Consider the following 16,269-nt stretch of genomic DNA (forward strand, 5'->3'; position numbering starts at 1 on the left):
CCACTCGTCTATTAGACGTGGTAGACACATGTCCGGACAGAGCGATGTCCACATATGCCATATGGCGAGCATGGATCTCAGTCTCTCATGTTTTCTGTTGTCGTCCTCTCTCTCACACACACAATATTCTTTCCTCTTAATTTGTGAATCAGTCGTTTTTTCCCGTTGATCATAATACGAAGATCATGGTGGTCGTTACTTCCATTACTCATCACATTTACGGATATCTACGATACAATAAATAATCCAATAACCCGAATCCATTTTGTATGTGATACTATATTTCCTTAAGAAAAATAACACATTATAATAATGTAAAATTTTACGATTATTTTTGTATGTATATATATTTATGGATTTTGAAGAATGCATAATTCATTAGTAATGATTATAAGTTAATAAACTTGTTATTTATTTAAATTTTAACTTTCAAATCACACCCAAAGTTTATAATCTAAATTTATAACTCTCAAATCACACCCAAAGTTTACATGTATGCACATTCAAATAGCATATAAGTTATAAATAAATAAGCAAATAACCTTTAATTATATAAGTAAAAATATTATGTTTTTTCTAATAGAATTCACTTAAAAAGAAAAGGTTTTCAATGCACATAACTAATATTTTAGTTTGAATAACCAAAGTAAATAGGATTATAGACATATACATACGTTAAAAAAAACTTAAAACTTAATATTCCCATTAAAAAGTATAGAGAAAGGAGATTCCAGTCGAGCCATGAAAATTCTCAACGGCATTGAGGAACGAGGGACTTACTAGAGGGTTAATCTATGATTCACCTCTAAAAACTCTAACAACGACAACAAGAATCAAAACCGGATAAAGTGCTAAAAGAGTATAAACATTCACTTTTCTTTTCCTTCATATAAAATTAAAATTATATTTCCAAATTAATTAGAAATTGATCAAATAATTAAAAAAGGTGATTCATTATTCGATTAGGATTAAGAAACAGTTACTTATACTTATTTTAGAGGGAAAACTTGCTATACCAAAAAAGAAATGGTTCAAACTTAAACGAGAGAAAGTCGAAAACAAGATGAGGCTATTTTGACGAAGGCAATATCTATTCAGGGTTTCACCGAAACCTCTTGAAAGGAGGCTATTTTAACGGAGACAGTACCTTACTCAGAATTTTAAGGGAGCCTCATAGGGAGGCTATTCTGGCAGAGGTAGCACTCTACTCGGGATTTTATCGGAGAAGAGTACTGCCCCCGAAGCAATGCTCAGCCTCCGCCAGCACCGATTTTTTTTTTTAAAATATAGCTAAAAAACGGAAATGAATGTGTTAATAAAGAAGAGTTTCCGTGCAAACGCAGCGTTAGGAGAAGCTAGCTTCTAAAAGCAAAGCTAAAATATGTTGCAGCTTCTTATTTACTTAAACAACAACCTGTATATACACAAATTAAAACTCCTTCCTAGAAAAATCAAAATCCAAGACCAAAAAAAAAAAAAAAAAAAACTTTAATCTACTTATATAGCAACAAACTTAAACAAAAATAAAAAAGAGTTGACTAATATACCTGCAATCCAAACCTAATTTAAAAAAAAAAAAAAAAGTGAACAATTAATAATTTAATTAGCCCTTTCAATTTGGCGCATGAAAACAGTTTCCAAATCAGGAGGAGTAAAGAACTCTCTAACACTGGAACTGTAATTACATTTCAATGTAGCTTTTCGCTTCTTCGGAGCCGGCGGCGGCAACTTTCTCACCGGAATTCTTGCTTCTGAATTGGTCGGCGTCGTTGAACATTCCTCAATTTCACTTTTCTCCACCGGATTAGTATAAATAGGCTTTAACGGAGCTCGTAAAGGAATTCCGGCAATAACCCATTTTTTACCATCGAATTCTAATCCACTCTCCGATTGATGCTTTCCGGAAAACCCCATGATTTAATAATTTATCTCCCAATTGAAAGAAAAACCGAATTAATATAGCAAGGAATAAGGAATAAAGTTTGCAGAGAAGAGAATAATTAAAAGATGGATTTGTTTGATGGTGTGGGGATTGGTTGAGAAACCAGAAGGAAAGTGATGAAGAAAAGATAATGAAAAGGAGAGGAATGAGACTTCCTTCTTTCTGATATATATATATATATATATATATATATATATATATATATATATATATAGAGAGAGAGAGAGAGAGAGAGAGAGAGAAGAGAGAGATTTTCAAACTTCAAAAGAAGGTATGGATCACAAGAGTAAAGGGAGAGAGAGAGAAGAGTTTTAATGGATGCTATAAAATAGTATATTTTAGTTGAAATTAAATGCCAAAAAATAGTATCAAATAAATTCTAATATTTATAAACCAGTCGAGTTTGAGTATGGTGAAACTCGACTCAGTCTATAAACAAGTTGAGTTTGAAGGCGGTGAAACTTGATTCAAAAACTCGCAATTGAATGGGTTCATGATAATGTTCATAAAAACACTTATGAACAAGTTTGGTTCGATTATTTTTCTAATTACAAAGGGGAAGTGTGACCTACGTAATAGGCTTCAAAACTATATAATTTTATAAGAAAAGATAGTGAGTTATTCGTGACAGAATTACGAGCAGCTCGCGAATAAAGCTCGTAAACAAATAAACGAGTTACTCGCGAGCAGCTCACAAACATAATGTTGAACTCGAACTTCTCAATTTGCTAATGAACCGAACATGAATAGGTCAAAGTTCGGCTTAATTCAATTATAGTCTAATAATAAATTCTTAATTATTATAAAATTCAATATTGAATATAAAATTTGGTTAACATAACGGTTAAAATGGTGGTTGGCGTTATTTATTTTATTTACATTTAAAATTTATATTTGTAACGTTTGAAAAACAATTTTTTTTTTTTTTTTTTTTTTGTAGATGTATAATATGATTATAAAAAAAAAATTGTAAATTTTTTTTATCAACGGTAAAAGAACACCATATTCCACACATATAAATTAACATTATTTTAGGTGAATTAAATGTTTACCATTAACAATTTCTTTTTACAAAAAAAAAAAAATTAAGGGTAGGTTGAAATTGTTAATAATAAAATCTATATATAATTTAAACTTCTTTTATATGAGCGTTTCAGAAATAATAATAAAATTATTTTTGAATTTTATTTACCAACTTAAATTTTTAGTTAAAAAATTAAAATACCACAGGTCTAACCTATCAAAATCAAAATAATAAAGGACCTAATGACACTTTTTGGCCGATTTTTAAATGGTAAACTAAAAATGAGGGGTTTAATTGAATGGAGGGAAATGTTTTGTGAAGTTTATAGAGAGAGAAAGAGAACCCGAGGAAACGCGTGAGAATGAGGTGCCCGTAAATTCAGCTGACCGACGGGCAGAAGAAAGAATCTAAGAAAGAAAGAAATCACTATTCACTACTTGTAGTTTTGGCGCCAAAATAATTGGGTTTATTTTAGTTTGATGATAATGCCAATAATTGGGATTTATGTGGACGAATATTATAATTTAAGGATAATTACAAAAGTGCCTAATCCATCAACTTATCTACAATTATAATTATTACACAATCCCACATTGTAGGGCATCTATCTTTACGCTAGCTAAATTAACAATTTAACTCTCAAGTTAAGACCACACATATTTATATTCAACTTAATTTTCTAGAGATGGCGCCAGTAAGAAACCCGGACCCTGGAGCTGTGGGAGGTGTTCTTAAAGATGGAAATGGGAATTGGTTAGAAGGGTTTGTTATTAATCTTGAAATCTGTACTGCCTTTCTACCCGAATTATGGGAGCTTTATTTTGGTTTAAAGATGACGTGGATCCGGGGATACAAGAAAGTTATTGTTGAATTAAACTCAAGCTCCGCTCTTATGCTTATGACTAGTAGTTCGAGGTGCTCACCATCTTCTAGGATGGTTAATCTGCGGATGTCAGGAGATTCGGGATCGTAATTGGCTTGTTCGTTTCACTCATATTTACATGGAAGGAAACAAAGCAGCTGACTGGATTGCAAATTTCGCAGGCTCTTTCACCTTGGGACATCACGAGTATGGTGCGCCTCCTGCAGACCTCCAGGATATTCTTTATGCTGATCGGACTGGCCGAGCTTCGGCTAGAATGATCAGTATCTAACTCAGTTTTCTCTCCTTGCTTTTTTGTTTTCGCTTTTGTTTTTTGTTTGCTTGTCCGGACTTGTTAACCTTCCATTCTTACCCAAAAAAAAACTTAATTTTCTAGAATATATATTTAGATTTTCTCGTCTATTTTTTTTTTGAAGCTAGATTTTCTCGTCTATTCAGAGGTAACAATCTCTGTATATTTATTGTTATTAATATTTTCTAAAAATATTACACATAAAAAAAACATGTTTGGTTCAACTCAATAAAATGGATAAGGCCATCTTATTTTTAAATAGTTTTATAGTCTTGATATTCTAACAAGAAAGAAGAGAAAAATTCCACGTGGTGTATGTTTTTATAAATAGATATTTTAATATGTATTATTTTATAATTTTAGCTGGGTTAGTCACTACACAAGTGTCAAATGCAGATTTTTTTTAATACAAAAAATTTAAAAAAAAAATCAGTAAAAAGAAAGTAATGTTAAAAATTAGAAGAGGATATACTATACATACCGGTGGGTTTTTCTTACATATATTCAGACTGAATTTTCACGTGGCTATTTTAAGGTGGCTTGGCTTGGCTTTTTATGTTTTGATTTGATGTGATTGTAAATAATAAATTTTCTTATCAACAATTATTAAAATTAAAAAAAAAATGCAACGGTGTATAAATAAAAATTAAAATGTTCACCAAAAAAAATTAAAATTAAAATATTATTGCCATTAATTAGGACACAGAGGTCATGAATAGAATGCCATTTGTAACTAAAAAGAGAATACAATCTGTGGTTTTTCTTTTTAATTGTTCTGTTCTTTTTTTACTTTTTCTTTGATTGTGATGTGGATGTGGATGTGGATGTGGTTGTGTCATCCTCTTCATGCTAATGTGGGTTTTGCTTCAACTACCCTTTTACAGTTTAATTATTGAAAAAAAAATTATTAAAAAAAGTTTAGGAGTAAGAATTAGGGTTAAGGTAATTTGTATTGATTAATGATAATTACAGTAGGAGTATATATATATATATATAGTGAGAAGATTAATCTCACTATAACTATGAGGAGAGTATAGAGTACATGATAAGAATGAGTTAAGGGGTAATAAAAAAAAAGTGTAATTATCCCATTAGAACTCAAGTGTAAAATAAGTACTAACAACCTTTCTCAAGTCGATGGGGAGAACAAAGTCGAAAGCGCTTGCGAAGAAGAAGAAAACGTGTGCTCGAGAACGACTTAGCCAAAATATATGTAATCTTATCATTAGTTGGAATAAAACGAATAGATAAGAATCTACTACCAACATGTTCCTGAACAAAGTGATAGTCTAGTTCAATGTGCTTGGTCCGTGCATGAAACACTGGATTGACCGTGAGATATATGGCATTAACATTATCACAACAAAGTTGTACATGATGAGGAAAAGGAAAACGTAATTCTTGAAGAAGAGATTGTATCCAAATAAGTTCAGTTGTGGCATTAGTGATTGCTTTATACTCATTTTCAGTAGAAGAGCAGCTTGCGAGTAGTCCAGGAGATAAGGCTATTGCCAAGATAGACACAAAAGGCACCCGTGAACCAATGATCATCCGGGTTATTTGGACAAATAGTAATAATAATATATTTATCGTGTTGCGTCCATTTCTATTCTTTGTGTAAAACATTTTATATTTCTTTAGTAACTTAATTTGCTTGAATTTCAAAAATGGTTGAGATTTTGAATGTTGATGAACGCGGTTCTTTAGATGGGTCCAACTCAAGAATGACAATATAGTCAATATTCAGGCTACATGTCTAGCCTTACAAGTGGCAACACTTATGAGCCAAAACGAAAAGATAGGCAATCAGACAATGAAATATCAAGTTAACAAATGCTATAAAAAATGTGTCACGTCCGTGTCTAAATTTCTAAAAATTATATTTTGATATTAGTATATATTATAATTATTGGGTATGTGATATTAATTTGGTGCTATAGGAAAAGTTTGAAGTTAATTTGATAGTTTTATGTATAAATTAAAAGTTTAGGATAATGTTTAAAAGATTATAGAAAGATGGAGGATCAAACGTGATATTTATTAAATTTGGATATATATTACCAGATTATCTGGAATCATCTCGCGATCTTCTTCTTCTGTTTTCTTTTCTTTTCTCTTTATATTCTTTTTAAATTCATCAATTTTCTCTGAATCGTTTCTCCACCGTTTCTTTGATTTACGGAGATTCGACTGTCCGAATCACTCGAAATTTAAAACATAGTATCCTTATATATAGATCTAAGTTCTAACCGAAGAGTTTTTGAGTTTCGGAAACGTTTGGAGGGAAAACGTCTTAGACAGAATTTAGAGAAGAATCGATCGGGTCAATTAGTAGCCAAGGTAAGTAACTATCAACTATATTTTGAGTTTTATGTATATAGATAAATATATATCAAAGAATTTTCAGAAATTGATATTTTAGGATTATGCAGGAATTTTGTAAAAATTAGGGTTTTTCGTGATTTTGCTTTTTATTGTGAAATTATGGTTCAAATGAAGCTATTGATTATGCTTCTATGTGAAGTTCAGATTTTACTTGTGTAGATACCCATTTTTGCGGACGCGACAACTTGATTATGTTGATTTAAGGCTTAATTTGGTTGATTTACATATATACATATATGTTTTTGGTTTCAATATATATCTATATGGAACAAAATGAATTTGATGGTTTCTTACTAATTGTTTTTGGATTGAGAAATCTGTTGCGGTTATTGTTGTTATTATTTTGGATTGCAGTCCAAATATGATTTTTATGATACAAAAGGGCTAATTGAAGCCAAATGATTTATGGTTATGAAATAGTTTGGAATTTGATTGTGAAAGGCAATTTGAGCACGCTATGATTTTATGATTTTATATCCATCGAGAGTTATCCGGATCGGTGGTTTTATATTTGAAGACCATGTTCAGTGAGGGGCATGGGCTGTGTACACAGTCTGAAAGACCTATTGGGTATGGCAAAGAAGTGTCGGGTAAGACCATATGGGATAAGCAATGTTAAGAGACGTCTCGATTATATATGTGGTTATGGATTGATACTTAAGGGGAGAAACTCGAGGATGGATACAATATTTTAAATTCATTTGGATTATGTTTTCGGTTATGATTGATTTTGATATAAGGTTTTACGTTTGATTAAATACGAGTTGATTTGATAAAACATTGATTTGATTATAAATTGGTTTGATAAAACGTTTATTTGTTTTGATTCGTTTTGCATTATATATATAATATGAACTTAAGTTTTGAGTATATTTTATAAAGTTTTGATTAAATCCATTTATAAATGTATATATGTAACTATGTTAAATATGTTGAAACACATTTCCACATAATTTTGATTTGACAAAATTGTTTAAGTATAATTGAAATACATATTCTAAACACACTAAGTTTAAATGCTTTGATTTATTATACTAATGTGTTTGTTCAATGTTGAGTTAAAACTGTTTATAAGACACAAGAATTAAAAGGCCCAAGCCCAATACAAGTGTTAAAGCCCAAGTCAAACAACTCAGTACAACTCGGCACGCGTTTGTTAAAACGATGTTGCTTTGGACAAAACGCAACTCAGCAAGAGAAGGATCTAGAAGACCTTCGGGAACAACTTCAAGATGAAGCTGCTGAGTAGTCTCGACAAAGCGTACAAGACAGCAGCTGGCTAATGAAAACTTCCAGACAAAGTATTTCTACTTTGGATAAAGTTCAGACGACACAGTATGCTGTCCAGTTGACTTTACCATAAAAGGAGAGACAGTCTACTGAGCTGACCGAGGACAGAAGATACACAATTCTGATTGGCCGAGAGCTCTGAGCAAGTTAGGATGACAACGACAGGTAGCCGTTTCCCTCCAACGGTTATTTCAAAATTGGAAATGACCGATGCCCAGACGTCTCTATAAATAGTGCCATCAGAAGCTTCATTCCATACAGAACTTGATCAAGCCATTACGCTGACCAAATTTCTACACAAGTTCTGTAAGCAAAGAAGCAAAGCAAATCTTACACTACAATTCTTATATCTGTGTAAAATTCTAGAGTGATTATTTCAATCGTCTAAAGTGTCTTAGCAAATCTTTGTATAGGATAAACACTTATCATTTCTAAAAGATAGAAATGAGAGGCTGAGTACTCGGTTATAGTACTCAGCGAGAGATTAGGATTGAGTAGAGGTATAGAGGAAGGTACTCTTGTTATACTCACTTGCTAAGATTGTAAAAGGTTTGAGGCTCTACCTTTAAAGAGCTCAGTAGAGGATTCGAAATCTCGGAACGTGTTCCGGGGACAGGACGTAGGCTTAGAAGAAGCCGAACCTGGATAAATCTGCTGAGTAAAGTATTTCTTACCTTTAACTCCTTATTTATATTGCTTGCTTAAAATAACCAAAAACTGACCAAGTAAAGAGGTCAAGTTGAGTTGTGCGCGTTAAACGTCTGAGCTCAGGAATAGACTCTAAGTGCTATCTCCTGACTCAAGCTAAGAAACTGACCTAGTCACCAGTTGACTAAGCCAGTATCTTGCTGTTTACTCAGTGCCGCTGTTAAAACCTTTTTTCTTAGAAAAAGAAGTCTGCCCTAATTGCGAAAAAGTTTAAATAGTTCCTAACCCCCCCTTGGAACTATACTTGCAACCTTACAAGGGACCAACAAGTGGTATCAGAGCTTAAAAGCTCACTGTAAAAGGTCTAACAACCTTGAGCTGATCCCTACCATGGGCGAAAATAGCACTCGGTTTCTCCCTGGAAACCAAACAACTCAGATACTGCCTGAGGGGTTGTCCATTACTAGGCCTCCCCTATTCTTCGGGTCAAACTATACCTTCTGGAAGAATAGGATGCAAAATTTCATTCAGGCTACAAACATGAGTGCCTGGCTATCTATAGTTCAAGGCCCATTTGTACCTGTCGAAGTTGTGGCTGGCCAAACAATTGTAAAAGCTGAGGCCAAATGGACAGAGGATGATCTTAAGAAGCTCCAAAACCATGCTTCGGCTATCAATATGCTTCACTGTGCGCTCGATGCTGCAGAATATAATAAAATCTCAGGTTGTGAGTCGGCACAAGAGATCTGGAAAAAGCTGGAAGTCACCTACGAGGGAACAAATAAAGTAAAGGAGTCCAAGGTGAATCAGTAGATGAGACTGTACGAGCTGTTCGAGATGAACAATGATGAGGGCATTTCAGAAATGAATGCAAGGTTCATCAACATCATTAATGAGCTTAAGAGACTTGGAAAAATCTTCACTGAGGAAGAACAAGTCAAAAAGATACTCAGGAGTCTTCCTAAAGATTGGCAAGCAAAGAAGACAGCAGTTGAGGAAGCTCAGGATTTAACCACCTACAAATATGACGAACTCATCGGTTCATTGCTGACCCATGAGATATCTATGAAGAACTTCGAGGTGAAGGAAAAATCTGAAGACAAGAAGCAGAAATCCCTTGTCATGAAAGCTGACTCCACTGACGGGAGCTCAACTGATGATGAGGAGATGGCTATGTTCACAAGGAAGATGAAAAGGCTATTCAGGAAAAATGACAAATACTCTAAGAAGCCTTACAAAAAGTTTGATAAGTATAAAGCTGACTCAAGTGACAGCAAATACAAAAAGGACAGCTCAAAGCCCATTACATGCTTTGAGTGCCATCAAACCGGCCATATTAAGTCAAGCTGCCCCACACTGAGGAAAGACAAGAAGAGTGGCAAAAAGGCAATGGTGGCTACATGGAGTGACAGTGATGAGTCTTCATCCACAGAAACTGAGGCCACCGAGTCAGCGAAGATATGCTTCATGGCTGACGAACTTGCTGAGCCATGCGTCTCTGAGCATGCTGACCTATCCGTCGCATCAGATGACGAGGAGCAATCAAATGAGGTAATTTCTCTTCCCCAGCTTAGAAACGATATGGTTAATGCCCTGAGTGATCTCTACACACTTGTCAAGAAGTGTAATAAAAAAGTTAGAGCACTCAGCAGGCGCTGTGACAAAGTGGAAGAGGTCAAACTGAGTGACCTCAGATTCCTTCTTTAGGACAATACAACTCTGCATGATAACATGAAGATCATACATGAGTCTATCTCTGAAGTCCAGTCAGTTTCAAAGAAACTGAGAAAGGACGTCACAACTATCCAGAACCAACTAAAGGTTCCAAATAAAAGAAACAGTCCTCTGAGAACTCAGTACCAAGGTACTCAGCAGAGATGGAATCCCCAGTGAAAAGTCCAGTGTGACTTTTGTGGGAAGTTAGGACAGACCACTAAGGTGTGCTGGCACGCTCAGCACTGGGGTGCTGACAAGTCAGTGAAACATCCTAAACAGAAGGTCAGTTGTGACTTCTGTGGAAAAAATGGCCATACTGTCCATGTATGCCGCCATAAAATAAAATATGATGCTTTACCTGTTGCACCTAACAAGCAAGGACCCAAAAAGAATTGGGTACCTAAAAGTAACTAGTTACAATGCAGGTAAGCCTGAGATGTGCTGAGAAGTCAAAGATGTGGTATATTGACAGCGCATGCTCAAGGCATATGACGGGTGATGAAACTCAGTTCATCACGTTTGAGCGTAAACGAGGAGGAAGCGTAAGTTTTGGAGACAACAAGAAGGGTAAGATAGTAGGGTCAGGAACCATCGGAGGTAATACTACTATTGAATCTGTCTCCCTAGTCAGCGGACTCAAATATAACTTACTCAGCGTAGCTCAGCTATGTGACAATGGGAGAAAAGTTATATTTGATGCTACTGGATGTAAAATATACGAGGGTAAAACAAATGAGTTAATCTTAACTGCCCCTCGCATAGATAATGTCTTTATGCTAGACTTAGAGAAAAAGTTTTCAAAAACTGTGTGCTTAGTATCAAAGGAAGAGAATTCCTGGCTATGGCACAGGAGACTTGGTCATGTAAGCATGGACCTCCTGGCCAAACTAGCAAGAAAGCAATTGGTTGAGGGACTGCCTGAACTTAAATTTGAAAAAGATCAATTATGCCACGCTTGCCAAGCTAAAAGACAAACCAAACAATCTTTTCATAGCAAAAATATTGTCTCAACTAAGCGTCCGTTAGAGTTACTACACTTAGATCTCTTTGGTCCAGTCCAGCCGCTGAGTCTGGGTGGAAGAAGATTTTCCTTGGTCATTGTAGATGACTTCTCTCGGTATACGTGGGTCATCTTGCTGACCAGCAAGGATGAAACGTTTGAGACATTTTCAAATTTGGTTAGAAAAATTGAAAATGAAAAAGACCTAAAATTAGCTCACATCCGTAGTGATAATGGTGGAGAATTCAAAAACCAAAAGTTCGTTGAATTCTGTGAAGCCAGCGGCATTGACCACAATTTTTCTGCGCCTAGAACACCTCAGCAAAATGGGGTTGTAGAAAGGAAGAACAAAACTCTGGTTGAAATAGCCAGGACAATGCTGGATGAGCATAGGCTTCCAAAGTATTTTTGGGGAGAGGCTGTTAACACAGCATGCTATATTCTTAATAGGGCTCTAGTTAGACCTATATTAAAGAAAACCCCCTATGAACTTTGGAAAGGACGAAAGCCCAATATTGGATACTTTCGTGCCTTTGGTTGTAGATGTTTTATTTTAAATACCAAAGATAGCTTAGCAAAGTTTGATTCAAAAGCTGATGAGGCTATCTTTTTGGGCTACTCAACAAATAGCAAAGCATACAGAGTTTTTAATAAGCGAACTCAAGTTTTAGAAGAGTCAGTACATGTAGAGTTCGACGAAACTAACCCTGCAGGTAGATACCAGCCGTTGACCGAAGATGATCCACACTCAGTAACCACCGCTGACCAAGAATCAGCTACTGAGTCATTCACGAAAAGGCTGACCAAGAGTAAGAGTGAACCTAAGATTACTTTTACTGACCCATCTACTTCTGCAGAGATTGTTGAAACACAGACAGCACAAGACATGAATCTACCTAAAGAGATAAGGATCCCAAGAGGGCACTCAGAGAGTGCGATCCTTGATTCTGCTGGGAATACCCTGATGACGAGGAATCAACTCAGGAAGTACCTCAGCAATGTTGCTTTCGTCTCAGTTCAAGAACCGAAGAATTTCGCTGAAGCTGAGTACGATGAATTCTGGATGAACGCAATGCAAGAGGAGCTCGATCAATTCAGAAGAAACGATGTATGGGAGCTAGTGCCTCATCCAAAGAGTCAAAAGACCATTGGAACAAGATGGGTCTTCAGGAACAAGATGGATGAAAAAGGGAATGTAGTCAGGAACAAAGCAAGGCTTGTAGCTCAGGGCTACAGTCAGCAAGAAGGTATTGACTACGGTGAGACCTTTGCCCCAGTGGCAAGGCTAGAGGCAATTAGAATTCTATGTGCATATGCATCTTACATGAATTTTAAATTATTCCAAATGGATGTCAAAAGTGCATTTCTTAATGGAGTTATAAACGAGGAGGTTTATGTTAATCAACCTCTAGGTTTTGAGGACCCTAAGTTCCCAAACCATGTTTACAAACTCAAAAAGGCTCTGTACGGCCTCAAGCAAGCACCACGTGCTTGGTATGAGAGGCTGACCAGTTTCCTGCTGACTAGAAATTATGTCAGGGGCAAAGCTGATACAACCTTATTCATTAAGAGAAATGGTAAAGATACCATGCTGGCCCAAATTTATGTTGATGATATAATATTTGGTGCAACTAACGAATCAATGTGCAAGGAGTTTAGCAAACAAATGCAGACTGAGTTTGAAATGTCCATGATGGGAGAACTCAACTTCTTCCTCGGTCTTCAAATTAAACAAGGAAAGAATGGCATCTTCATCAGTCAAGCCAAATATGCCAAGGAGATATTAAAGAAATATGATTTGGAAAATTGCAAGCCAATATCCACTCCTATGGGCACTGACACTGTCCTCTGCGCTGATGAGAATGGTAAGTCAGTAGACAGCAAATTATATCGAGGTATGATAGGCTCTCTACTTTACTTAACAGCCAGTAGACCGGACATTCAGTTTTCAGTATGCTACTGTGCTAGATATCAATCTAACCCTAAGGAATCTCATTACATTGCTGTAAAAAGAATCCTTAGATATCTGCAAAGCTCAGTGTTTGGGGGTGCCAAGATCTCCAACGCACAACTGCAAAACTTAGAGATATCTTGACGAATCAAAGTCCCTGTAGGGCAAAAGCAAGGCACCAAAAATCTTGCTAGATATCTGAATATCGAGTTAGGCATCGGTGAGTAAGAAAGGCAATATTACTATAAGATCTCCCAAAGATTAGCGGACAACTCACTAGAGTGTATCCTCCGATAGTGAAGATAATCAAGGGCACGTGGAAAAAGCGATTGTAGATATTAGAGTCGGAGTCCTAGGTTGAAAACTTTTGAAGGACATTTAAAAATACGATCGAAAATGGATCACGGAAAAAACACCATTTTAGAAAAATCATAAAGGATTAGAGCTTTTACTAGAACGTTGACTTTTCTATAGGTATAAGATCCACCTTAGATCATCATCACATGTCATTAAAGGTTATAATACGAGTCCAATGAGAAACTTGTTAATAAGTGGGGAACTCTCATACTCATTGAGGACAAATCTCAAACTTATTATTATTGAAAATGTGGAGAAATCTCCATAAGAATGGAACGTGAATTAATTGGAAATTTCCAATTTTCTCATTCAAATCAAGACTGAAAGGAATGTTATATATAAACACAGTTAGAACTAACATATGCCAACTAACAGAGAAATGAGTATTATATTATGTACATGCTTTTAGCTACCAAAAATAATAGAAAATTTAAAAGCTCTAATGGCTCATAATGACACTAATGATTGATCTGGATGGTGTGATGATTGCATAAATTATTATTGACTAGGAAGGATTGATGACATGGTAGCCGATCTTCTAGAAGGGCATATGCTGAGATTGAAAGTCGTTAATGGTAGTTGCTTGCTTTCATATAACTTCAATTATTTTCATCTGCAGATCTACTTCTTTCATCTAGTTTCAGCTTATTTCACCTACATAATATCAATTAATCATTATTAACCCCCTTCAAACTTGGCCATGAATGGATTAAACAAGAAAAGTTTGGAAATGATGAGTTTAAATTGTAGAGAATGTTGTGGCTTTGTGAAGATATTAACAAGTTTTAAAGTAGAGGGAATTGGCAGAAGGCAAATTAAATTAGATTAGACTCTTTCTCTAGTCACATAACAATCAATGTAAATACGCTTAGTTCTTTAGTGAAACACGGGGTTCTGAGAAATATGAAGTGTTGAGGTATTGTCACAAAAAGCAAGAATGGAACAAACTAAATAAGATTCGGATATCTTAAAAGGTTCAATAACCAATGAAACTCACAAGAAGTGGAAGCATTACTTTATATTCAGCTTTAGAGGAAGAGCGAGACATTGTGTTTTGCTTCTTTGAATGCTAGAAAATGAGTGAAATGCCAAGACTGCATATCCTATTGTGGATTTCATGCACTTAGGGGAAGATGTCGAGTCAAAGTAAAAAAATGCTTGAAGTTGTAGCTTGTTGGTGAATAGGAAATAAAGGCTTATGCCTGATGTCCTTTTAAAATATCGAATAAATCTGTATGCTCGAGATAGATCATCTATCGTGGGAGTAAAAAGGTGTCGAGATAGGTTATTTATAATGTAAGACAACTTTATCCTTGTGTAAGTGATATACATTACCCTTTCAATGAGTCCACGACATGTTGCGTTATCTATTAGTGGTATTGCATTTTGAGTAGGTTTGAAATTCGATATTGCTAGTGTGGAGACAACTTTGAATCCTACGAAGCCACTATCGCTTAAAATTTCCTATGGTACATATGGATCTCTTTGCTGGTTCTTGCAAATTCAAAACCTAAGAAGTAATGTGGTGACCCTAAATCTTTTGATATTGAATGTACGTTGGAGATATTGCTTGATTGTGTTGATGTTTTCAATATGATTTCTTGCTACCATTACATCATCTACGTACACAAGTAAATTAATGAAGCTATCTCCTTGGAGTTTGGTGAATAAGGATGGATCTAAGAGAGCTTGGATAAACCATGCATTTTGTCACACCCGATCCCAGACGACCTCAATCGGCATCGGACGTGAAATAGAAAGATCACAATCAATACTTAGGAGTCTCCAAATTATCCAAATATCATAAATTTCAAACTTTTCAAGTATTCCTCTTAGATATATATTCTAAATAAATCAATATCCTTACTACATTAGGGGAGGCCTAGTAATGGACAACCCCTCAGGCAGTATCTGAGTTGTTTGGTTTCCAGGGAGAAACCGAGTGCTATTTTCGCCCATGGTAGGGATCAGCTCAAGGTTGTTAGACCTTTTACAGTGAACTTTTAAGCTCTGATACCACTTGTTGGTCCCTTGTAAGGTTGCAAGTATAGTTCCAAGGGGGGGTTAGGAACTATTTAAACTTTTTCGCAATTAGGGCAGACTTCTTTTTCTAAGGAAAAAGGTTTTAACAGCGGCGCTGAGTAAACAGCAAGATACTGGCTTAGTCAACTGGTGACTAGGTCAGTTTCTTAGCTTGAGTCAGGAGATAGCACTTAGAGTCTATTCCTGAGCTCAAACGTTTAACGCGCACAACTCAACTTGACCTCTTTACTTGTTCAGTTTTTGGTTATTTTAAGCAAGCAATATAAATAAGGAGTTAAAGGTAAGAAATACTTTACTCAGCAGATTTATCCAGGTTCGGCTTCTTCTAAGCCTACGTCCTGTCTCCGGAACACGTTCCGAGATTTCGAATCCTCTACTGAGCTCTTTAAAGGTAGAGCCTCAAACCTTTTACAATCTTAGCAAGTGAGTATAACAAGAGTACCTTCCTCTATACCTCTACTCAATCCTAATCTCTCGCTGAGTACTATAACCGAGTACTCAGCCTCTCATTTCTATCTTTTAGAAATGATAAGTGTTTATCCTATACAAAGATTTGCTAAGACACTTTAGACGATTGAAATAATCACTCTAGAATTTTACACAGATATAAGAATTGTAGTGTAAGATTTGCTTTGCTTCTTTGCTTACAGAACTTGTGTAGAAATTTGGTCAGCGTAATGGCTTGATCAAGTTCTGTATGGAATGAAGCTTCTGATGGCACTATTTATAGAGACGTCT

At 35.4% G+C, this 16,269-nt stretch overlaps 1 protein-coding gene across 1 annotated transcript; it reads right to left on the minus strand.

Moving 5' to 3' along the window:
- Window positions 1-1,370: 1,370 nt before the first annotated feature.
- LOC136228892 (cyclin-dependent protein kinase inhibitor SMR6-like) lies at window positions 1,371-2,124 on the minus strand. Its single transcript, XM_066017385.1, has one exon. It carries the CDS (start codon window positions 1,912-1,914, stop codon window positions 1,600-1,602), a length of 315 nt encoding a protein of 104 aa, XP_065873457.1. The 5' UTR covers window positions 1,915-2,124; the 3' UTR covers window positions 1,371-1,599.
- Between the last annotated feature and the right edge of the window lie 14,145 nt (window positions 2,125-16,269).

Source organism: Euphorbia lathyris, chromosome 5 (genome assembly GCF_963576675.1).
Source record: "Euphorbia lathyris chromosome 5, ddEupLath1.1, whole genome shotgun sequence".
NCBI lineage: Eukaryota > Viridiplantae > Streptophyta > Magnoliopsida > Malpighiales > Euphorbiaceae > Euphorbia > Euphorbia lathyris.